This window comes from Python bivittatus, unplaced genomic scaffold (genome assembly GCF_059951505.1).
Source record: "Python bivittatus isolate LINGU-HERP-01145 unplaced genomic scaffold, Pbiv_v1 ctg000560_np1212, whole genome shotgun sequence".
In the NCBI taxonomy this organism is placed as follows: domain Eukaryota; kingdom Metazoa; phylum Chordata; class Lepidosauria; order Squamata; family Pythonidae; genus Python; species Python bivittatus.
The window spans coordinates 4,498,037-4,523,729 of NW_028277083.1; the positions used below are offsets into that span (position 1 = coordinate 4,498,037).

At 44.3% G+C, this 25,693-nt stretch overlaps 1 protein-coding gene across 3 annotated transcripts in view; it reads right to left on the bottom strand.

Moving 5' to 3' along the window:
- Positions 1-25,693, bottom strand: part of RNF216 (ring finger protein 216) — a 61,041-nt gene that overhangs the window by 34,354 nt on the left and 994 nt on the right. The window contains exons 2-14 of one of the 3 annotated variants that reach the window (XM_088148019.1): positions 21,299-21,363; positions 20,189-20,300; positions 19,253-19,389; positions 16,562-17,380; positions 16,309-16,385; positions 14,674-14,776; positions 12,774-12,938; positions 11,416-11,530; positions 10,176-10,315; positions 8,814-8,864; positions 8,009-8,146; positions 6,597-6,745; positions 5,466-5,544 (exon numbers count right to left, since the gene is read on the bottom strand). In XM_088148019.1, the coding sequence (XP_088004145.1) occupies positions 5,466-5,544; positions 6,597-6,745; positions 8,009-8,146; positions 8,814-8,864; positions 10,176-10,315; positions 11,416-11,530; positions 12,774-12,938; positions 14,674-14,776; positions 16,309-16,385; positions 16,562-17,380; positions 19,253-19,389; positions 20,189-20,252 (2,037 nt within the window). In that variant the 5' untranslated portion in view covers positions 20,253-20,300; positions 21,299-21,363. Of the gene's footprint in view, positions 1-5,465; positions 5,545-6,596; positions 6,746-8,008; positions 8,147-8,813; positions 8,865-10,175; positions 10,316-11,415; positions 11,531-12,773; positions 12,939-14,673; positions 14,777-16,308; positions 16,386-16,561; positions 17,381-19,252; positions 19,390-20,188; positions 20,301-21,298; positions 21,364-25,693 lie in introns of those variants that run through there. The other 2 variants (XM_088148018.1, XM_025170697.2) reach the window with 2 other exon arrangements.

The window sequence follows — 25,693 nt, forward strand, 5'->3', positions numbered from 1 at the left end:
AAATGCCTGCCCAACCAGCAGAGCGGGGCGGGGAAGAGAAGAGAAGAGCCAACGCAGGCAAAAACTTCCCTTTTCCTGCGGCTTTGGCAAAGAATCAATGGAGCATGTTCTCAGCTCTGCTGTTCAAAAGGGAAACTCCACATCAGCACTGACCAGAAAACGGAGAGCGAAAAAGGCTAGGCTTTGCAAAATAAAGACAAGAGAAAAGAGAACTGCTCTTTAGGGGAAGGCGGCGTCGGTTGTCCTTCCTGACCACGAATGATCCCAAGGAAAGGAAGGCCAAGGAGACGTAAAGCATTTGGGACAAGTTCTCTATCGGTCGCCACCCATCCAAACACATTTTCCTTCCCAGCATCAGAAGGTTCCCTCCCCAGGACCAGAAGCTGTCTACCGGCACCAAGCCAAAGGCATCATCAACCTTCAGGAGAGGTCACTAGCCACGCTCTCCACCAAACAGAGATGACAACGCCGGGCCAGCCCACGGAGCACCAACCGGAAAGCGTGCTTCTGTTTCAGTTTATGCCATGCACTCCGCTCTGTCACCACGAGTTTCAGGCATGGGGCTGCATCATGTCAAAGGGGTGCTTAAAAATGTGCTGCTACAGAGAAAGGAAGAGCGAAAGTCAGGTGGCTCAGTGGCTGGAAGAGAAACTGCAACACCAAAATTAAGCAGTTATCCGCGTGCTGGAAATCTGAAGGAGGGGGCCGAGTTTGAACACACACACACACACACACACACACACACACACACACGCCACTGACTAGATGGCTTTTCCAGTACAAGAAAAGTTTTATACCACAAAAAAGCATCGAGAAACCTTCTCTGGCTCTGGAAAAAAAAAATCTAGTGCTTAACTTCTGCTCGACACTGTTTGCAGAGAAAACATGGGCTGTATTTAGACTTGTAGGAAGAGGCAAAGGTCCAGAGCTGCTGCACACCAAGGTAAATCAATCAACTTTGCATACCGAAGGTCTCACTTTTAAACCCTGACACCTTCAACTAAATGGAAAATGCCCAAGGCCACAGAGACAGATACTGCAGTACTGAATGAAAAGGATGCACGCTTTTGGTCAAAACGTTCAAGCTGTGCTGCTCAACCAAGCTTTCTGAACCAATAAAGCAAGGTTTCTGGCCATGTGAGTTTTGCTGCATCTAGCTTCATCTAGTACGTTAGCCATGCAGCTCCGTAACAAGATAATTGAGGCTTAATTATAACGAGGATGGCAATTAGTCTCTTTGATTGTGGAGGGCTATCTCGAGTGTGTGTAACAAGGGAAAAAATAGCACGGGGACTGGTCTAGAAAATAAGTAGGATACGGCTGTTTGTAACTCAACTTGACCATCACTTTTTTGGGTGGGCGGGGAGCAACAGGGAAGAAACGCCAGCATTTTGACACTCAGCAGGTTGCAGGCATGTTCCCCCCAGCACTAAAGAACCGATGGTCAACTCCACATATATCTAATGGAAATGAATGGATTCTGTTTGGCTGCCATACAAGGTGAAAGGGGGTTAGAAGAAATAAAGAGTCCAACTTCCAGTATTCTATGCTTCTGCCCAGCCTCCTTCCCCAGTCGCACAAAGGGATGATGTGCTAGCTCTCTTTCATAGATGAATTATCACCATGGCAACAGTATCCCTCACCTTCTGGTCTTCCAGCTCAGTGGAAACACTGCAGTGCCTTGTGCTGAGATTGCAAAAGAGAAAGGATTTTTCGGCCCATATTATACACATACTGGCACCGAAACTGCAGTTGTCAGCAAGTTACATCATTGGCTGAGAGAGATGAAAACCCACATGCTTGACCAGGACATGGCAATCACATCTGATGTCACCCAGGAAGGGGGATTGCAGAGATGATTACTGCCAGCATCCACTCACCCTAAGAAGGAAAAGAAAGGGGCTGTCTAATTTACTACAGCTTTCAAAGAAGGAGAAGAGGACAAGAGGAGGACAAGAATTCCCTGGGAAGTAAGATCTACTGACCCAAAGGTCTTTGTCTGGAAGCAGAAACCTAGGTGGCCCTGCTGCAAGTTTAATGGCTGGGATTAAGAGCAAGACATTTCATGCTATGTTTATCCTCAGCACCTGATACTAAATGGTAAGCATCATTGTAGTAGGAGAACCCAGGAGACAACTGGGCCAAGTCAGTAAAGAAAGCCCTTTGGGCACCTATGAATATACTATTTAGTTAAGATGGTTAAGAAGACAAGGGGTGGCCTATCCACTATTGATCTTTCCAAGTGCAGGGAATTAAGGAACACAATGCCATTTCCCTATCTCACAGGCCAAGGACAGCAAGCCATCTGGGCTAACTAGAGCAGGGTAAGGTTTTTCTGGGAGAAGAACCATACATTGGCCTTTGAATGACACCCTCTGAAAGTCTATAGACGGGGCCATGACAAGGGTGAATTCTGATCCCCTTTCATGGAAATTCATGGATACTCAGACATACTCAATATTACTCTTGGGTAATGTCTTTCATGAGTCTTCTATCACATTTAAAAGCTGTAATTTGCTGCAAGGGTGATCTCGAGCCACACCCGATACTTTGGGATGACATGTATTTGCACATCTGAGTACAGTATAGCCCTTTCCCTCTCTAGCTGTGTGATTATTGCCACACATTATTCCAAAATACCAGCCTAGTCTTTAGAATTATGGGAATAGTACAAATACTATTTCTGGAAGTTGCAAAGTTGAAGAAGGTTAATCTAGCACCATTCCTGTTTGGCAAATTCTTTGAAAGCAACTTCTCATTCCAGCAGGCTCTTCTCAGAGCTTCACGGCTGCTCCCAAGGTGGCTTAGTATTCAGCCATACCCATTAACATTATTGACGCAAGGCAAGAAAATGCGCTTGAAGGACACACAGCTTGGCATGAGCTAATGCTTTCAACTCCAAAAAGTCATTCGTGTACGAGCTGCCCATTAAACGGCTGACTTTTCAGAGCAAGCGTGAACGTTTGTGTTTGATGAATTACCCTTTCCCTGGATACTACAGGGAGAGCAATTAATGGGACTTCTAATGGAAGACTTGGCAATGTATCTTTCAGACACAGTGAAATTAGCTTCAGACTGATAACCCTTCTTTAATCATAAAGATACCTCAGGGCTCAGCTCGCAACGTCCAAGGAGCATTTGCTACTCATTAAGTGGGGAAGGATGGTCCATGGCTGTGGGCCACAGCTCCAAATTTCTTCAGGAAGCCCGTGATAAGAGCCTCATCATCCCTGAATGCTACACCTCTACATAGCAACTTTTCATAATTCTTGATTAATCTGTTGTACCTCAACTGACACTGACAACAATGTCTTTTACAGCTGCAATCTGGGGTTCCAGGAAATTTCTGAATGGAGAAACTTTTTCCCCCCAAACACCCTACACTCTTCTAGAATCTGAGACCGCTTACATCAGAAAACATACCTTGATTAACAAATAATAGGGCAGATTCAACATATGTTCGCTCAGAAGCAAGTCATTGTTACGGGGCTTTACTTTTAAGTGTTATGCAGAAGAATGAAGACTGCCCAAACTGGAAAGAGAGGGGTTCTCAAGAGAGAAATCTGAGATTCGTGTACGCCTTCCCCCCATCTCTGTGACTGCCAGGCTGAGAACAGCTGCCTTCTTGGTATGAATACTAGGAACTTTAATTGCATCCAAATTGTGAACATTGGTTAGAATAAAATATAGTTGAAGTAATTCAGAGTCAAAAGCCAACAGCCTCAATCCGGTTTTGAAAGTCCTTGTTTAAGATAGCCACAGTTTGTCAGATGCCAAAACAAGCCACGGGTCATTTAACATGGAAACGGGCACTAAACTATGATTTATGTTGGATCTGAACCAGAATAACTGAGTGGTAGTGATTCAGCTCAGTAGATACTTGAATGTAGCCTTCAAGACCCTCAAAACATTATTAAAATCAGAATCCCTCTTAAGACAACAGATACGTCCGGGGACATTCCAGAAGCTGAGACCCAGACAGCAAACACTTATCAGTTAAACACATTACTGTTGATTGCACCACCCAGTCGTTCAATGGTCTTCCTCTGCCTTCAGAGTCTGAAATAAAATAGCCTGATTGTCTGCCTTAGACTCAAATCAGAGAGAGGCGGGTTCAAATCCTGAAGGCTTTTTGGTAAACTTGTTTTCTCTGGATGAAACAGAAGAACTCCTCAGGGGAAGGGTGGAATTATACCATATGACAGATAACTAAACAAGAGGCTTTACAGTGCTGGTGTCATACGGTTTATTTCATTTTTAAAGGAGGAGACTGCACAGAATTCATCCTGACCGTGGATTAACCAAGGGTGCCATCTAGCGGCTTTCAACCCTAAGAGGACTTCACGTCCCTCCCCACTTTCCAACCGATGAGACAGCCCTGTTGAATGCAAAAAGCTTTCACTGAGCAGACCCTTTTCCAGACCTAAAAATAACACCTACCCCTGAGTCAGCAAACAATCCTTCGACGCTCTCTGAGGCCGTCGACGGAAGAGTAGAAACTTCCACAGAATTCCAAGTTTAGATCTTTCAAAGTAAGGTTTTATTACAGAAAAACTTTGATAATAAGCTCTGCTCAATAAGCATAGGAATCTTAGATCCCACATTGTAGGAGGAAAGCTGTGTTAAGTCTACAGCAGCAAAAAAATCAGTCGGAGTCCGGCACACCTCTTCCGACTAATGAATGGCATTAAAAGGCATACATTCTTGCAGCTAATGCCATTTCATAAAATTAACTAGTTGGAAAAGGTGTGCCCAGACTCCAACTGATTTTTTTAAATATGCAGAAATGCTTTTGTAATTTCTCATTTGGGTTTATAATTCCTATACTAACCCCTGCTGTTTAATATGGCTGATCAATTTGATTTTAATCATGTTCTGAAGTTCCACATTGAGAGAAGATGCTTGGAGCGGTGCCCCATATGAATCCGACATTGCTCTGAAATTTTTATTTAGCCTCACAATGCTTCTACATCTTTCCTTTTTTCCTCTTTCTTTTCTGTTTTTCTTCTCATGTTTTTGAAAAAACAACAACATTAAAAAGCATCCCATGTGAGCCTACAAATCAAAGCACCAAGTGTTGCCTCTAAGTCATGGGAATGTGGCTGCGCGCGCTATACAGCACACCGACTGACTGCTAGAGTGTGATCTCAGAACTATTTCTGCAAAACAGTTTAACGACATCCAAATGTTCAACCACTGCTTGGCTGGTCTTTATTTGCACTTGGCTGTATCAAAAGACACAAATCCCACTCCAGATGTTCCCTTCCCTCCTTTCGTCAAGGTCGAGAGTCACACCCCTTCTGCCAACTGCAAAGAGAGCTGAATGCCCTGTAGCTTAAACTCCCTTCTGGAATCTCTAGCCCCGACTAAGAACAGTGAGACAAACAGCAAGAACCTTCCCCTTCAATCGTGCCGCGCTTTGCTAGGTGACCGGTTAATCATTTTAATAAACAGACATAGCCTACCTTCCTGCAACAAGGGTTAGGACAACTGAACCGCTTCACATCCTTGTCCAGGAGAGCCGGGAAGTTACAAAAGGGACATCTACAAACCAAGGGGAGACAGAGTGAGGGCTTTCAAGGGAAAGCTTATCAAGCAAGGTGTGGCGATGATGGCAACTGAAATGCAGAGGGAATATCCACTGCAGCCTTCCTTCTCAGTAACATGCAAACGGAATTGACCGAGCAGAAGAATGCTTTTTTCCAGTTCCACTGGACTCCATAGATGCCATTCGTCATTATCCAGAGAGCAATGGATGCACGGATTTGTCATTCTTGGAAGATGAACTTTAGGGGACTGCCATTCATCCCTGGAGCCCTGGGCTTACAGTGGTGTTTTAATAAATAGCCACCCACGTGCAGCAGAACTCTCTCGTCCTTTCCTAAACCTTGGGCTTTCTTCTTCTTCCGACTGGATCATCTGGTTTGGCTTGTCCTACCCAGATCTTTCCTCCAAAGCCCCTCCAGAGTTCATGATGTTAAACTAGGATGTGCTAGTTTAGCACATCACACAACCTGGGGCTTTCTGTGGCCCTCAGAGCAGTCCCAGAGTGCAGCAAAACCACCGTGATGTGTTTTTTAGCAAAATGGGGACAAAATACCTGTAAAATCCATGTTAAGCTTCTGCAAGGTTGAAGGCACTCAGCTGCCTCCCCCAACAGCCCTTCAAAACCTACAAAGGCCCAGAGACTTTTAGCCTCCTCCTCCTCCTCTCTCTGGGTCACACCCATGCTCCCTAAGGATACTTTTAAAAATGAGAAGACTGGCTGCTGGAAACGGCTGCCCGCCCAATGCAAAGGCCAATTAATATGAAATGGAAAGGAATGCTGGGGGGGAGGGGAGGGAGGAAAAATATGCTCATTGAGGCTCCTGGGCTGCAGAAAGACCAGATGAGCTGCAGAAAAGAAGGGCCTTCAGAAATAGAAACAGATGCGTCACACACCCGCTTTACAGATCCCTCTATGCAGACAAAGCTTTACCAACATTTGCACGGGTGGGGATCAACGAGCACAGGCTGCCACGTGTGCTTGCAGAGAGCCTCGAAAGGGAGCGATGCTCCTACGTCCCACCCCGTTCAGCCTGGGCTGCGAGCTTTACCTGACGAGCTCATCTGCGCAGGCAGCCGCCACCTCCTCCTCGGCTTTTCTCTCGTAGTATTTACAGAGGATGTTTTCAGGAAGCACTTTCTCCAGTTCACTGGTGGGGAATGAACACGTGCAGCTTCCTTCCATGCAGCTGAGCTCTGACTGCGTTCAGGGAAGAAGGAGGAGGGGAGGACATGAAGGTTACAGGCCCCCAGCTTGGCTGGTCTGTTCATTCCTTTGGCACATTTTGGTCTGCAGAACTGTGATGTGCTACTTTTTTCTCTCGCCTGACCTTTGGGCTCTAGCTTCAGGACAGGGGAGTGGAGAAATACACACTTCATGGACCTGCTCCCTTATCCACAGGTAGCGGCAGGAATTTCCTAACCACTGGGCCACCATATTATAGAATTGAGATAATTGTGTCTAAAAACAACACCACTAAACATTACACACTCCAAAATTAGAACAGGGCAACGTCAGTCCAAGGAATTAGAAAGCAAACACTGGCTTAAGGCTTAACATACAGGTAGTCCTCAACTTACAAACATTTGTTTAATGTCTCTTCGAAGTTACAATGGCGCTGAGAAAAGTGACTTATGACCAGTCCTCACACTTACAGAGCGTCCCCAATCACATGATCAAAATTTGGGCACTTGGCAATTGGCATGTATTTACGACAGCTGCAGTGTCCCGGGGTCACATGATCACCATTTCCCAGCTGGCTTCCAACGTGCAAAGTGAATGGGGGAAGCCGGATTCACTAAATGACTGGGTGATTCACTTAACAAGCACGATAAAAGGTCATAACATTGGGTGCGACTCACTTAACGATTGCATCGTTTAGTGATGGAATTTCTGGTCCCAGTTGTGGTCGTAAGTCAACGACTACCTATATGGGCAATGGACAAACAGTAAAAGGATTCTCAATAGAAAACTTAGAAATCACTGAAGCTGAGGAAAGGGAAAAAGATGCATTTTAAGTTATCCCCAGAAACCTGTATATAAAAGATAAGACAGAGCACAGCAGTCTTTAAAAAAAACCAAGACACAGGAGCTTTTGCAAAAGACAAAAGAAGACACAACCAGTTTCCAACCAAGTCAATATAAGGATGCAATCCAATCACATCCAAGGTTCGCACATCTCAGTGAGACAGCTTTGCTTCATCATGGTTTGTTAAATAAGCCAAGACTGGCTGGGTTCAAACAACCTGTGAAGCCAAATCAAACCTACCACATTAGGACTTAAGCGTAGCATCTGAACCCAGTCAGTGCCATGAGGTGGAAAAACCAAGAATAAGAAATAATGAAGCAAACAACAAGCACAAGGCAGAAAGCATGAGTGAGAAACCTGTTGGTTTGGGAAGCTGTGCCCACGGGGCATCCTTTCATGTAAATTAGAGTCCCAACTGCTTTGTGTGTCCTCACCTTCCCAGAGCCAAAGACTGCCTCCTGAGCATATTTTATTAAGCACTCCTTGCAGAACAAGTGTCCATCAGCACACTGCGTCAACTCTTCAAACGCAAATTCCCCGTAGCAGCAGCGGCACTCGATCAACTGGCCGTCCTGAAAATCAGATCCAAAAGATGAGTTGTTATCCCTGATCCGCTCCGCCTAAGAAGATACAGCCGTGCCGAAAAATAAATATTGGTGTGACCTCATCTCAAATGTTATCAACGGCTACCCTGCTTCAAATGCTATTTTGCAAAATGAAACAAATGTTTACAGACACACTTTTGAAGAACAGAGGCATTTAACTATAAACCACGGGCAGATGTTTACACTGAAGACGTGAAACGGGACCAAGTTAACCACGAACAGGAACAGGTTAACATTGTTAATGATAGTAATAGCTAGGGCTGTACGCTGCTCTGGATTTGAAGAAAAGATGCTTCAAGGAGTAGCCAACGTGTTACATTTGTATGCCCACATGCTCTGAAGAATCTTTACCCCCCTTGAATCCACAGCACCACAAAGCAACATTAAGGTGTTGCAGCGATCCTACGCAATTCAAGCAGGACTAGATTTCAACAGCTGTAAAAACTCAGAAGGGGAAAAAAAATGGATCTACCAATTGGCTGTCAGGGGGCACAGCGTATTTGGCACAATTCCTTCCCAGGTAACCTGCTGACATAGGGTTAGATGGATCACAGCTCGATGTCGCCAGCATTTTTTGATAAATGCGACCCTGTAAAATTTGTCACAGATGTCTTTTGACTCCCCAGCTACTTACTTTCTGATACTGCTCTTCATTCATCTGCAGGGCAAGAAGGAAATCTGCATGCTAGCAAGAGAGAAGATATACACTTAGCGTTGATGATAAGTGAACCTCCGAAAAGACAATATCTACATTTATTGGTGCAAACCCCTTACAGACATTTTGCATAAAATTAAACTTGTGATTTATGGTTTTGATGATCAGACAAATCTTTCTTTTCTGTTTTCTTACTGCACTTCTAGTTTTTTTTTCTGTTGTTTCTTTTTTACTTTTTCTGTTCTAATTTAGTTTCTTGTAGTTATTATTATTGTTCTTAAAACTTTTAATACAATTATATATAGAAAAAAGATAATAGTGAATCTCCAGGCTTCTACTGACTGTATAATAATACACAGGATCAGGTGCTCTCTTTCTCAAATAAATCTTTTCCGACTAAAAAAGGTTATTAAAAGGCATGCCTTTTAGTTGGAAAAGGTGTTAATACAGTCTTTCTGATTTTTGCCACCGTAGCCTGACACAGCTCTCCTACCATCTCTCAAAGAAAGTCAGTGAGGGTTAGGGCTTTTGAAACAGAGCACAATATTCAAGGTTGCAGACCTTCCCACTGAGGAATCCCTAATTGTTACTTGGAATGTTTTCAACCATGGTGATATTATAATGGCCAGACCTAGATCAGAAATAAGTGAACCACAGATTCTTTTTTGCAGTTCCCTGAATGAAATTATGCCACCAAAATTCTTCAATCCCCTAAGATTGTGCCATCAATTTTTTTCCGACCTTTCCAAGATTGCGCCACTATGTTTCTTTCAGATTCCTGATAAAGTTACTCAGAATGTTTTCAACCATCTGATGACATCTGGATCAGAAATAAGCAACCCATGGATTATTTTCTGCAAATCATTGTAGGAGGGTGGCACAAATAACACCAGGCGTGATTTCTTGCCAAGCAGAGGCCAAAACAGATCAATGAGATGGGTGAAAATTCTGGCAAGCTCAGTTCAGTGCCACTGAATCTAGAGCAGAGTTTCTCAACCTTGGGAACTTTAAGGTGTGTGGACTTCAACTCCCAGAATTCCCCAGCCAGCCATGATGGCTGGGGAATTCTGGGAGTTGAAGTCCACACACCTTAAAGTTCTCAAGGTTGAGAAACACTGATCTGGAGAACTAGAGCCTTAAGGTTGGTTCCAAGTCGGACATACAACTCCATGTGTATTCCCACTGAGAATACTTGAGTATTTTAAGGTGTGTTGCACCTTGTTTATGGTATGTTCAATAGACACACTTTCTACATACAGCAGCAAGGCCTTGATTTTACGAGATTTTTATGTGCAAGGGGAGAGAACAAGCACCCAATTTTCTCCCCAGGGCAAAAACTACCTCTGCCATTTCTTTGATCTTCTGTTCATAAAACTCCCGCTCCAGCTGTACCGGGGGCAGGAGAGAGAGCTGGTCGTAACTCCTCCAGTGGCGCCTCTTGTTCTCCAAGAAGAACATGCGCTTCTCAATCTTCATGTCGCCTAAAGCATGGTTTGAAAGAATGGCAGGTCATTAAAAAAAAATCAAATGCTCCTCTTAATGAAGAAGACCTCTGCAGAAGAAGCAGAGCTCCCCATAAAGCAAGAACCTTAACAAAGAAATCTCCTATTAGAATGCAAGTCCAGACCTAGGAACCCAACTGCAGGAAGTGGCTGGAGCTGGTTCCCTTCCTTACAGGGAATTATCCCCCGGGATTTGGATAGATAAGTTTTGCTCCCAGCTATCTAGCTGCTGTTTATACAGCTTTACTTTAGAGCATGCTGCAGAAAAATGCTGATCACTATTAGGGCTGAAGGCTCAGGATAAGGAATACAAGGACTCCTCACTTAATGACTACAATTGGAACCAGAATTTAGGTCGCTAAGTGATGCGATTGTTAAACAAATCATCACATGACTGGACCTGGTTTTACGACCTTTTTTGTGGTGGTCATTAAGCAAATCATGTGGTTGTTGAGCAAACCACATGGTTCCCCATTGATTTTGCTTGCCAGAAGCTGGCTGGGAAGGTCACAAATGGTGATCACATGACCCTGGAACGCTGCAACCATCATAAGTGCAAGCTGGTTGCTAAGCATCCAGGTTTTAATCACATGATTGCAGGGGGCACTGCAATGGTCATAACTTGGGGCACTGGTCGTAAGTCACCTTTTTAGCACTGTCATAACTTCGAACAGTCGCTAAATGAATGGTTGTTAAACGAGGACTACCTGTATGGCCAAATGGGAGGAAGTGGTGTCCCATATATCTGGAGGCTAACAAGCGAGGCTAGGCCGAGCTGAGCTGGGCTGCTTTCCTTCCCTTGGCAACGAAACTACTTTGCAAGGGTTCCAAAGCAGGACCAGCCTCCAGTGTAAAAGAAAATTTCACTGCTGGAGGGAAAATGCCAAGGAACGTTGATCTGGGCATCTTTGGAGAGTCAACGGAGCCTACCTTGAGATCTACCAGAAAATGCTTTCTTAAACATTCATGCTGAAATACTGAGGTGGAGACACATCTCTTGGGGTACAACTGTCTGGGCTTTTATATTTTGCCACCAGCAGTTTGACCCATCTCTGGAAGGTCACAAAGAAACTGATTACCTTGCTCAAATTTGAAGTCTATGTAAGAATACTGATTCATTTCTTTCCTCCTTTTTCGCTTGCCGCTGGTTTCAGGAGATAACTCTTGCCATTTTTTAATGGCATCAGAAAAGGCCTAAAGAAAGAGACGGGGGGGAAGGCAGTGAACCGAGACGTGGAGATGGAAGCACAAATGTAATTAAAGCTTCCGCAGCTATCTGTAACAGGGAGGATTAAGCCTGCACGCTACTCTCCAAGGCAGATAGGCAAAAGGAGGCCTCGGGGCCTACGTGCGGCTCCCAAATTCCAGGTGCAACTCAGTCTTTGGAAGGCTGTTAACAAAATGTCACTTTTACAGGGACAGAAGAAAATTACTACCTATACAACTGGAGAATAATCCAGTATTAACTCTGTTTAATTAAATTAATTGTCAATGAAAGCAAACCAAATACAGAACTTTGTCCAGGTCTCACTCCTGCTCTCTCTGGAGGGAGAACCAAAGCACCCAACTCTAGTGGCAAGGCCCCATGAAAGAGCAAGACATCCTATGCTTGAAGACCCCACAACCAACCCCCAAACTAATTCCAACCCCCATGCAACAGGCCAGCATAAAGACTCCCGTGCGCATACTGGCACGGAGCACCTGCAAATTAGACTGGTGGCTTATCTAATTTACCACCAGCCCTGGACTGAGGACAGAACAGAACCTCACTGGAGCCAATCAAATTTGAATCAATGAGGTTGTCAGTGGCTTGATTCAGTCACATTTGAATCAATCCAACGTCCTACACTCGCCTAGTAGCGTTCCCTGCTTTGGGATCTTACCCAGATCTCGCTTTACACTCTGAGATTTTAGAAATGACTGCGGTCCTAGAGAGTACAAAGCAATGGAAAACTCAGAGGCAGAAGAAAGTTGGAAACTTCCTTTTTAGAATGGCATTTGGTTGGCAGGGAATTGCTCTTAATGTCTCCTGAGCCAAGCCTCTCAGACATAGAATGGTAAGCATGCAGCTGTCTTATAGGAAATAGATTAACATTCTGTTAATATGGACTCTTTATGTTTTTAATCATTAAGCTGTTATCCAGATTTTGCTTATTGCCCTGTTCCTGGGAATCAGTTTTTCTGCACTATTTCTTCCAAGTTATTGCTAATTGTCTAGGAAATGTTACAGACAGTAAAATGCTTTCGATCAACAGGAAGGAGATGGCCAGAATTATTCTGATGGTTTACGTTGCCTTTTTCAAGCTTTGCAGACTTTTCTCTATTGGAGGCCCTCAAACTCTGATTCCTTTCTGAGCCCTGGCTGGGTACCATCTTCCTTTCAGACCTAAAGGATGGATCTTCAGGCAAAGGAGAGGGAGAACCAAGAGGGAAGAACCTTTCGTGTGATTGCATAGTGTCCCCTGAGTTCATGGAGCGCCCACTTGATGTCTTGGCTGCTCAGCATTTTGAAGTCTGCCATGAGAAGGTCAGCGGCCTGAATGAAGCAACGTTGATCAAGCGGATCAAGTTGGGAGAAGTCAAAATAGTCCACTTTAGGCACCTAGAAGAGGCAGGTGGTGGTGGTGGTGGTGGTGGAGGAAGAGGGGAGGAGGAGGAGGAAAACAGAAAGGAAATATGTACAGGCTTGGCCACTCTTGAATGTTTAATGCATTTCTGAAGCTGTGGGGTTCTTGGTGTGCTCCGAGCTTGGCTGTTTTCCTGCAGACCCGCATGCCCAGGCGAGGTCACCTCGTTAGTGCATGGGTGAGTCGAGTTTGCTGGCTGTTTAAAAGGCTGGCAAGACCAGCCAGCAAATTGCATTCTCCCTCGGAGTCATGAGATTACCTAGCCTGGTAATGAAACATCTATAGGAAAACAACCAAGCTTAGAAAACACCAAGAACCCAAACACTCAACTCTGAGCTACGGCTATTCCCCACTGTCGCATTTCTGAAGTTTTAGCCCATCTCTCTCCCCAGGAGTTCAAAGTAGCACACGACCCGTCTCAACGTTTTCAGTCTTTATTTTATTCTTCATTTTTATTGGGGTGCAAATGATGTCTGAACCATGGCCTGTGGTAGAGCAGCAAGGTCACTGTGAGGCATTTATAACTAATGGATAGAAACATAGGATGGAAGTTTATATACAAAGCACACATTTGGGCAGCTTTCAGGGGAAACAGGGAGAAATTACGCCTTTCTTAGTTTTGACAGCTATGTTCAGCTCTAAATTCAGAGCGCTACCTAAATTCTACAGGGGCCACTGAGGAATCAGCAACAATTGGGGACCACTGTGGTGTAATGGTTAAGTTCCTGAGCCTGAGACCAGGGGAAACAGGTTAAACTCAACCTCTCTTTCATGAATTTTTGGGGTGAGGTTATTGTTTACTGTGGGCACCGGGGGGGGGGTGTTATATGAGGTTTTCTGTGTTTTAATCTTCGTAAACCACACAGCGTCACTTGTGTGAGATGGGCAGCTACATAGATGATATAAATGAATAGTAACTGCTGTGAAAATAAAAGGGAAATCCCCCACCTGAATCACCCCCAGCTCTTAAAGCAACGGCAGGATATAAATATATTTATTTTATTTCCTTTACAGCATTTCTGAGCCACTTCACTCCCAAAGGATTCTGGGAGACAAACAGTAAAGCAACAACCACAGAATTAAAGCCGATGAAACTGAATTCTCGGAGAATCTGGACAAAACGGGGGGGGGGGGATTACATAACACGTGATTGCTTTGGAATTCGCTACCAAGAGGCTTCCAAAAAGGGCTGGACGAATTCAGGGAAGTCATGGGGATCAACGGCTATTAGCTTTGATGGCGGGGTGACTGCCTCTGAAAGCCGTCTGCTGGGAGACTCGCAGGCTTCCTTGTGCAGTGTGAGAACAGACGGCTGGACTAGATCGGCCAGGGGTCTGATCCAGCAGGGCAGCACTTAGGCTCTTTGGTTCTAGAGCAAACCTCAACGAAGACTTTAACATTTGCTATAAATGAGCATGCCACCCACATTCAACTTGGGCCAAATCACAGTGGAGTAAGACTATTTTAACCTGCCTGTAAAAAGCCAGATTATCTTGGGGGATAGAGTTCCATGAAGTGGGGTTTACTAGTGAGAAACAGAAGGAGAATTAACTAAAAATCACAGTAAAACCTCTAGCCTCTTGTTAGCGTTCTCATGTCCTCCAAAGGAAAAATATCTGAATCTTTTCATGCAAAGCAAACCTCAGGAACTATAACCGCAAGTTATACTGTAACTGTATAAAGACGCATTCACCAAAATTTCACACTTGCCTTTGTCTCATCTTGGCTGGAAAGCAGGCTGCTATTTGGATTTAAAACCATACTGTGTTCCTTCTTTGGGTAATCTGGATTTTCCAGAAGAAAATTACAAAGTCTGCAAAGCAAAAGCAGACAGAACCCTTGGAAAGAGTGGTCTTTTAAAGAACTTTCCCCGTGCCCCTCAAAAATTAAAACCAAAACCAGCCTTGGTAAATGGACAAAGTTTTATTGCTCAGGACCACAAATCAAAAACGGAGAGAGAAGCCCCCCCGGAGGGAAGGAAAAGACAGACTGGAGATCGAAGGGTTAAAGGAGGTAGACAAGAAAGGGATTCAAAGGGATGAGCAGACCAATCCGTGGAGCAGGACAGTTAAGAGCATTTTTTGAGATGTGCCAAAGTTGGTTTGGGGTTCTTGCTCAAGGACAGGAAACTATCTGAAATCAGTAAGAATTCAGCTGGTTCTGCTACACATCCTGCATCGAGCAATTGACATAGCCTAAACAGAACTGAATGTGAATTTGCAAACAGATTAATTGTTCTGAAAGAAGCACCATCTTTTTAAATGATGCATCCAAGCTTCAAAATAGGTTCCTTTCAGAAGAGGTGTTTCTTTAAAGATCAGAAGAGGAGAGGATTTTGCCCACTAAGAAGAAAAACGGTCAGCTATGGATTTGTAGGGACTTTTTTTTTTTTAAATTGTCAGCATATTTAGTCCCCCATTAAAACTAAAAACAGTATTTTGCCAACTCTGGCAAAAAATCACACATACATACACACACAGAGCTCTACGAAATTACATTCTGGGATAAATTACACCAGATTATGGAAGGCCATGGACAAAAGCTCCCAAATCTTTACACTTTGCACAAAGCACCTTTGAGAAATTATTCAATGAAAGCCCCAAAATTAATGATTGGCCCCATTAATGAAGACCTAACATGTTCTAATTTTGTGTGTGTTTGTGTGTGCATGTATGTGCGTAAGAAGGCAAACAGGAGCCTACGGGGAATTTTCACCAGGAAAAAGAGTGGGGAGAGAGAATTAAAGTACATCTGCTTTCTGCAAAGATGCAAGAGATTCCCTCTCAGATCTGCTGCCTCGTCTAATTTAGCCTTCTGCAGCGAAGAGGCAAAAGCAACCTACAGCAGAAAGGGAGGCTGAATATCAGAATTGGTTTTATTTACTCAGGCAAAAAGATACCCAAATAAGGATAGGAATAACAAGGGGGATAAATAAATTGACATTTCTTTGCCCTGTTGCCAGCAGAAAGCCCCTAAGGAAGCCCAAAATGTTTACTGGGCACAAAACTGACCACAGATTGCGTCTCAGCGGTTAGTCCTGCTTGCGTGAGGAGAAGCAACAGCAGAAAAAGGAACCACGCGCTAGAAACTGTTACACAGTTTAGAGGCTCTGAAACATCCAGAAACGGGGTGGCGGTTGTGGGGCAGAGAGATTGGGGTGCAAGTTCAGTGGTCTAAAACAAAAACGGTAATTCCGGGGAAAGCAAGAAAGCTAAAACACGAAGTCAGAATCGACTTTTGCTCAGGTACAAGAAGGGGAAGCCTGCACACAGCTTGTGAGTCCTCTCCCACGTCTAATGGCCATTAACTGCTTTGGGATTGTGCCACAAAGTTTTTTATACTTACACGTTCAAGTCACAGCAATTTTTGCTCTGTATTAGTTCCTCAATGTACTCTCTTGTTGCATCTGGAAACCTGGCTTCCTAGAAAAGGAGGAGGGGGGGTAATCCTTCTGACAGACAAGCAACTCAAGGAATTATTAGCGGCTTGCCCCTCAGTTATCCAAAACATGGTTTTCTCAGAGCATTCGTTGGACTGGCCGAATCCTGAATCCTCTTCTCGCAAGGACTCGGCTTGAGAGAACTTAAGAAGCACTTACCGTTTCTCGGATGAGCAGCGCAATGAGGTCTTTGTCCGGCAGAGTAGCGCTCTGCTTGGGAAGCTCACCGGAGCTGGTATCCAGGGACCCTTGGACTGGAAACGCCGGGCCTGCCTGCTCATTTATTGCAGCCTGCTGGCCTTCATTTTCCTCTGGGGGGTGAGCTAGTTGGGGGGAAGCAGGGCCTGGAATGCCATCTTGCTGAGGCTCAGGCCTGGGAAAAGCTGGCCCCGGGATCTCCCCTTGGTATACCCTTGGCAGTGGCCCCAGTTCTATTTCCAACTGTGCTGGCCGAGAAGAAAGGAGATTGACCACAGTCCGGGCCTCCTTCTCCACAGGCTGGAAGTACGGATGATCCAGCCGCGTATTCTCCTCGATGCAATGGAAAATCCCTCCAAGGTTGGGGGCTAGCCGTGGCTGAAGCGTCCGATCTCTCTCATCTGGGTCTTCCTGATCGGTCACTAAGACCACTTCCTCCAAATTAATGACCTCCTTCGTGGCCTCTCTCTTCTGAACCACACTGGGCCCGGCCTCTGGCACAGTCCCACCGATCTCCCTCGGTTCAACAGGCTCCGGAGAATCCGGTAACTCCAAGACCTCATTCTCGCTTTTGTGTCTGCTCAGTCCCGTGCTCCCCGCCTTCAGGCAGTTCCGGCGGGCCCCAGGCAGCCTTGGAGAAAACGGGGTCTTAGTCTTCTGGTCTTCGTGAGACAGGGCCACCACGTCGCTGTTGGATCCTCCTTCCCCTGAGGTGTTAACGCCCTGCCAGGGAGCGGCTGGCTTGATCACGTTGGGCCGCAGAAACTTCTTCGTTGCTGTCTTTACAAGGAGGCAGACAGGAGTTAGAGTCATCATTCCTTTTGAAGCAGGGTCTAGATCTAAAATTGTGAGTGAGGTTAGCTCCACCCCTTTAATGTTCCAAAGTCCCTCAAGACCTGGCTATATCATCAGGCCAGGGGACTGGTGAAACCCTGAGACGGCTCCATGGTTAACCAAAGTCCCTCAAGACCTGGCTATATCATCAGGCCAGGGGACTGGTGAAACCCTGAGACGGCTCCATGGTTAACCAAAGTCCCTCAAGACCTGGCTATATCATCAGGCCAGGGGACTGGTGAAACCCTGAGATGGCTCCATGGTTAACCTCCGCTCTCTCTTGTACCTGGTGGTTTTTTACATTTTAAGTTTTATTGTTTTTTTATAGTTATTGTTTTAATTAACTGCTGTATGCCGCCCAGAGTCACTTTTTGTGAGACGGGCGGCTATATACATTTGATAAATAAAACAAAACAAAATTCCTCTGCCTGGGTGACAGCAGGCCTTTAAGCTGCTTTTGAATGATAAAAGGCAGCACATTCTAGAAAGGAGAAACTGGCGTTCAAATTCCAGCGATAAAATCTCTTTGAGTGATCTTGGAGAGTTTTCCTATCTCATCCTAGCCTTTCTCATATGGGTCAGAAGGAGGATTAGTTGTGGGAATATATCATCCATGCTGTTCTGGGATGTTTGAGTAAAAGGCAAAAAAAAATTTTTTTTTTTTAAACTTTAACCCCAAAAAGAGTTAGAAAAGTAAAGTAGTTTATACTACCTAGATGGTGCGTATTCTAACTTCCTTTGGAACAAAACAAAACCGCCCAGGGGACAGAAAGGGTGCTACACTGCTTGCTGCAGGCCCTTTCAAATGATAACTCTGACCTTGTGGTCCAACAGCTGCTACTTCTCAATATGTGCTGAAATGCATCAGAGGATTTGAGAACGAGAATAAAAACAACTGAAATGTGCTGGGATATATGTAAGGAATAGGTTACAGTATATTGCTTTTAGGTAATAAAGCCCCCACCTCTCATCAGCTTGAAGAAATTTAAGCAGCTGGAAACAGCAATCTGGTATTTAAGGAATGCAGGGGGAAAGTGGTGAGTTTTAAGCCTTGGGATATTCATCAAAGCCCTGCACCTGGTTTACACATGAGACAATTTGGTTTGAGTTCAGTGTAAAGCATGACCCCAGCCAACTGTAGCTTAGGCAACAAACTGTGGTTTAATATGGATGGCTTAGCCACAACTATTCTGAGATGAGCCCAGACTTAGCTGCATCAGAAAGTGTACTAAAACGGTTCGGGAGGGCCCTTGGCTAATGGCATTCAGGAGTTATGAAATGTATTGTTCAGAGACCGCGATAGGAAACAACAGGATTTTTTGTTTGTTTTCTGCACAGTTGAAAAGTTATCTAGGAAAGCCCACGGAGAAGCTCATAATTCTTTTTCCTTACGTTTTAAGAAGCCCCATAAAGCTTCGTTATGCAGGTATATGGAATGCCAGTGAGAGGCATTTCAGAAAGCAGAGAACCAGAACTGAGTTGCCAGTGGTTCATCAGAGAGCTCATGCTGGGTTTGTGCATTTTTATAATATCAGTACAACAGGGAGGTCACAACAGAACATTGCTGAAAGGCAGATGGCAGTGATTTCAAACAAATGTTGTGCTAGATGTTCAATAAGCAACAATAAGTTCCCCGGCCTGCTTTCACCACACTTACAGAACAAGAGAAAAGTCTATTTAAAAGATTAAAAAATAGCAATATTTAATGGGGGTTGTCCCTGCGCGAATACACCTACATAAGAAAAGCAGGCTGTGAGAGCTGCATTATCACATTATTGCCGGCTACATCACATTTCTGTTGTGCAGGGGAGGAGTTACCTCCATCAAGATGACATCATCATCATCTTCCTCATCTTCCCACTGCCGGCGAACAGGCGTGTCCAACATCACAGGCAGCTCTTCATCCGAGGAGTCTGATATAGTGATAAGTCCCTCGTCTCGCTGGTTAATTCTATCTGAAGGAAGGACAAGCTTATCAACCAGCTGAAGGTTTACAGCGGCTCATTAATATTTATACATCCGTCCTTAGGACTCCACACTGAAATATATTGAGCTCGCATTGTAATAAGGCATGAGAGAAATTCAAGGGCATGGTTTCCACTGGAGTTCACCACCAGCACCGTCTCAACCTTGTCAGAACAAAGCCAAGTAGCGCACACCTGCGCGTACTCAGTGCCAAGAACATGACACCTTCTCCATTGAACTAAATGGTCACCGGAGGATACTGGGCAGATCATGCAGACATATGGAAATGGAGCAGAAGCTTTGATCCCAAATGGGAAAGAGCCACGCGGTATATCTCAAAGTGTAGAAGTAGTAGCATTTCAGAGAAACAGGATGCCTTCGTGGCAACGGCTTATCCTCACGTCCTGTCCAAAACTTCAGCAAAACGCTAGAAATGAGCAGCCCAGTTCCAGTGATGGGAGGGTGGCAAGTATAAGAATAACACATCAAAAGACCTAACAGACGATTTACAGAATTAAATATCTTGTGAAACTGGAAGCTGCATACTGCATCATGAACACTGGCTTGGAAAAAAGGTAGCAATTCGGTATAAATACCTGGGAGGTTCGTGTTTTCTGACACGTGATGCCCAGAAACTTTAAAATGGCAGATATGTTGAAATTAGTCTGGACTGATACCTCTCGAGAGCATCACACAGAGTGCAAATATTGGCTTGGGTGCACGGTATCCTCCAATGTTTTTGCCCACCTTCCATGAAGGACTTTGAAGGGTTGGGAAACAATTACTTACCTTTCCCTCGATGACTCCGGAAACTATTCAAGTCAATTACTTCTTTTCCACCTCCTTCTTCCATGTTAGAAGGTTATGCACCTGAGCATGGCATTCACTTCTTCAAGAGCCCCTGGAAATAGCCGAATGACAGGATGATCACTCAGCAGAGATCACAGCGAGATCACCGCACTGTTTGCTTCCCATGAGCTTGTTACTATAGCATCAGCAGCAGAGTGAGATTTCACACGAAATTGTTCAGGATCCTTGCTTTAATTAAAAGCTAGGATCTGCACAGGGAAACCCAGCTGCTCATTGCTCAAGCATTCAACAATCCCACCTGCAACTGCTAATCCGCTCTCAAGCAAGGTTTCTATTTACCTGAAATGTCTCCAGGCTAACCATCAATGTGGGATTTCCCTGCTTTGGGCGGGGGAGGAACCCTGGGGTACACTCCATGGGAATCAAATTATCTTGGACACATTAGGAGTGAATTCCAAGGAACTGTGTGGGTTAGGGAGCCTCACTTTTTCAGTAAATAAAAAACAAGTGCCTAGTCATGGTTCTAAAACACACACACGCATGCACACAAAGCAAGCCTCATTTATAGCAACAGCCTTTTTCAATGAGGTTCAAGCCTCTGGTTTGGCAAGCCTGAATGAGCTTTAACATTCTCCCTTAACTCCCTCCTCTTGGCCACAGCTGCTAATGACCCGATACAGGTTAAAAGACTGATTTCTTTTTTGGGTCTCCCTTCATGGATGTGTCTGCATCTGTGAATGTGTGGGCGTGTATGCATGAGAAGATCAGGGAAGAAGTAATGTGAAAACATGGAGGGCTATAATTGAAATATGACATATGGATCTGAATAGAGGCAGCATGACTACACAATAAAAGACTTGCTTGGAAACACTCTGTGCTTTTCCAGCACTGCTCTTTGCCAAAACCCTCCAGTAAACCTTTATTCAGAACCGTTCCATTACACCAGCACACCATCAGATTCAAGGCATGCTGGCCTTAATTTTAATAGATCAGCATATGTCTGCGTGTAAATAAAATTCTTCTAAAGCAGACGACAGAGATTCAGGCACATGTGGGCCACAAAATACAACATCTAGAAGACACACGCACCCGCAACACTTCTGGTGAGGGAAGAAGGTCTTTAAGTTGGCATCAAGATTTATTTATTTCTTTTCCTGAAACACATTAAAAGTTAATTTTTAAGGAAAACCTATTGATTCGTTGGGCTACATTTTCAATCATTTCATCCATCAGCCTGGTTAGCTAATTATGACAGCCCCGCTATTCAGTCCCCGCGGTTGATGCAATCCTGATTTCTGGGCTAAGATTTTCACACTGGGCACAAGACGGCAAATTTCTGTTTTCTGGCCTAAGTAAGTGATTCTTGCATTAGGTTGCCAGCCGTCCACCAAAAGACCAATGATTTAATCAGGCTGGACTTTATCACTGAAGCAAATTTGTCTGTCAAAGGAAAAACATCCGCCCAAGTCTAGACATAAAAAATATCTTTCCTAGGAATAAACTGCAGAAACTCTGACTAAGCTAACGAACTATCCTTCTTGAGAACTGAAACCAAAAGTTCTCAAGCCTACCACGGAAGAAACTCTGGCATAATGTTTTTAAACAGAGTACTGGGGCACATTTAGCAATTTGAAAATCACATGCAGCTAGGCTCCCCCAAATCTAACTAGAGAGGAACCCGCGTACAGAAAACTGCCACTGGTTATATGCCGTATCTTGATGAACAGGCAAAACTCAGGAGTCTCAAAAAGATGAGATACTGGGGACGAGGAGATTCTAAATTTATACGTCATGGAGGAATAATTTAGACTTATCCAAAAAGAACAGGCTCAACTGGCATTAGGAGGGGATCGGCCAGATGGCTTACCAAAAAGATGGCAAAGCAGTTTTTGAACTGAGCCTAGTAAAAAGCCATCAGGATTAAGGACCTTCCAGTTAGGTTAAATCATGCCTAAGAGATGAAGAAGGATATCTTTTTGTTGCCAAAATGGGCAGGGAGCAGGAAAGGGGGAATGAACACAACAGACATGTGGAAATGATCGTATGTAAGCATTTTTTTCCTATTAGTGCTAGATGTTCTCAAGGCAACAGAGTGGCTTTGCTTTAGAAGTAGATATGCCGGTCATTAAAGAAAACTGGTGGAATCAGTAAGAAATGGCCATTTTTGGATCAAGAAAAGACTAGGAAAGTTACCCTAGAAACGCTATCACTCTACCAGGAGAGCCTGGGCCAAATCAAAACGCAAAAGGGAAAGGAACCTTTACAATTTTGGGGGAGGGGGGTAACACACTGAAGCTCCCCAAATCATTTTAACTGGGGTCCTGCTGTTCCTAAGATGGACAGAAGTCATATAAAAGCCAGAAAGAACAGGCTGGCAGACAACATGCCAAAACCAACCATCCAGTAAACCTTTACCAAAATAAAAGAAGTGCTAAGAAGGTATTAAGGGGGCATTAACCCGATCCATAGTTTGGTACAGCCAAAGAAGGATTTGTGCTGCAAAAACTTGCTTCTGATACAAAGAAGACCCACCACAGACATTTCTCAATCAACTTCAAAGTGATTGAGAAATCCTCAAAACCAAAGAGGTTCAGAGATGTGTAGATCTCTACCCATTCCTGGTTTTTAGGATAACAATCAGCTCCTTGAACTGAGTCTGGAACTAGATCCTCACATCAACCCTCTTTGTTTGCCTTAAATACTTTTCCAGAATGAGGACAGGCAGTTTAAGGAGGCATAAAAATAACTGATAGCAGCCTGTCTGGCGAAGTTCATGTTAATCCTGAATCTCTAATCGCTGGTGCTCCCAAAGTTTCCAGCTAGAAGGAATGTTCAGGGAGGTGCTGAAAACCACTTTCCCAAACATCTGACCTCTTTTGCAATAGATTATTCTGAATGCAAAATCCTCCACAGCTCTTGCAAGAAACGAAAGTTGTTAGAACAGGCCCAGAACAAATCTCTTCTGAAAGGCTGCACCTCACCAGGCCTAGAGAGATCAGTAAGACCCAGTTCAAGAATCTCTTCCTTAGGACAGCTCACAACTTCCTCCAGAATTTAAACTGTAGTCAAACTCATCCTTAGAAGTCTGAAGCAGTGATTCATTTCTTCTAGCGGCATGGAGGAAAAAAAAATAAACTCCAGCATGTATGGGTCAACCAGAAGGAAAAGGTTCAACAAGAAACAACTGTCAGCAGGAACTAACAAAACCTCAGCTTACGTATTTGGGGAAAAAATGCCCCAAGAGTTTAATACATTACACAGACCAAACCAATTCAGATGCCAAGCAAGAGTTTGGGTGTTTCCAACTAAATAAAGTGTGGCACTGGGGAGACCCAGGTTCAAATCTATGCTGAGCCATTGAAACTCTCTGGATGACTGAGCCAGTCTCTCTCTGTTAGCCCAACCTACCTCACAGGTTGCTGTTGTGGGTAAAAATTGGAGGAAGAAGCACTATACACAACGTTTTGAACAGGAGAAGTAGGACAAAACTCTTAACAAATAAACACATAACATAGTGTCATGCAGGTAAAAAAGCAGCATACTTGAGAAACAAGTAGACTGAACATGTTTTCCTGCTGGGCAAGATTTCTACCTGCAATGACTTTATGATGGAGGAGTATTCAAATATGCCATGCACCAATTATACACCTGAGAGAACGCTGCATCACTTTGAAGACATGGCACTCTGCTGATTTTCCACTTAACTGATAGCATTTGAAACTTCCACTAACTTTCCTATGCTCTGTTCCATCACCCAAACCTTAACCTTCCGTAAAGTTAACACTGTTCCATGGTATATTCTGGGAATACTGTACTTACTAATACAGTTAATAGCAACTATTACAAATTGCAAGTTCAAAGCTGCATCTGAGGTCTGCAGGGTTTACTTCTCATCCCCCCTGCCCCACAATACTTACTTATTCCCAAGGCTAAGGAAGAAAACTAACCCTTTCGGCCAAACCTAAAGAGATACAAGGCTGTGACTAGGAGACTCCTACGACCCATATCAATCAGTTCACTTCACCAAGGTTACCCTCACAGCAGGTAGCAGAAGATGCCAGAATCAGCCCTGCCTCTTTCCCCAAATTCCATGACCTTATCTTCCTCCCCCATCCCAAACAAAAGTTCAGATGGCAAGGCTGCCTTTGTTTTCATTGCATACAAATCTAGCCTTGTAGGTAAATGGACTTTGTCCCTGAAACCAATAATCAACCAGGAAGCTTATCCTTGTAATCACAATGAACTACTTTCCAAGGAGAAGCAAGATGTCTTAGGAAGGGAGTGAGGGGGAAAAAAGGAGGAAAAAGGAGGGGAGGGGAGAAGAGAGAGAAGGCAAATCAGCAAAAGGAAGAATAGTGGGAGAACAGGTGGAAGAGAGAACTTAAAGGGGGAGTTTAAAGGGCCATTCCATAAATGGAAAAGGGGAATATGGGTGGAGGAGGATGGGGACAAAAGCAAGCCTTTGAGGAGAGCACAGAATATAAGGAACACAGTCTGTGTTTGATTCATTCCACTTATAAGCCACCTTTATGTTCAAGTTGGCAAACCATAATTAAAATCCCAAATCCCAAAAGGTAAAAGCAAATTAATGCAAATGTTAACTAAGAATTAAAACCTCCTGAAAGCAATATTTCTCTGGAGATTTCCTAAATTCAGAGCGGGGTCCAAACCCCACTCCAAGAGAATGGAGGGATGCAGAAGGCCCACGAGGTGTTTTGGCCTGTGGACCTGAAGGGCTGAGAGGCAGTCCTTCAGACTGTCTGGCCCTAGGCCATGTAGAGTTTTAAAAGTTAGCAATATTGTCTTAAATTGTGAGGGGTAAACCAGGAATTCAGGTCTCTGAGCGCAGACATCTCTGTACTACAGAATCACTCTGGAACTTGGAGTAAATTAAAGCAGCTGTAAAGCCCGGAGCAAATTCCAAAACAGGTAGTCCCCAGTTTCGGAATGAGTTCTGTTCCCAGGGTCTGTCCTTAAGTTGAATTTGTAGGTAAGCCAACTAGAACCACTGTGTATTTAACTCGAGCCATTGTGTATGTAACTCGAATTTTGCTACAATAGGCTCTGTCCTTAACTATGGGTTGTCCGTAAACTGGGTGTTCTTAACCTGGGGGCTACCTGTTACGTAATAGGGCTTATTTCCAAATAAAGTCAGTACCAATTTGGACAGCAAAGGAAGTTAAGCAGGAATAAAAGGTCTGGTAACAAATGCTGGTGGGGAAAGAGTTAGAGATGGTCAGGATTTTTAGATTTTTTTTCCCCCACCTTTATGATTTTTATAAATCACTCAAGGTGGTGAACATACCGAATACTCTTTCCTCCTCCTATTTTCCCCACCACAATAACCCTGTGAGGTGAGTTGGGCTCAGAGAGAGGGACCGGCCCAAAGTCACCCAGCCGGCTTTCGTGCCTAAGGCAGGACTAGAACTCACCACCTCCTGCTCTCTAGCCTGGTGCCTTCACTTCAACCAAGAATGTAGGAAG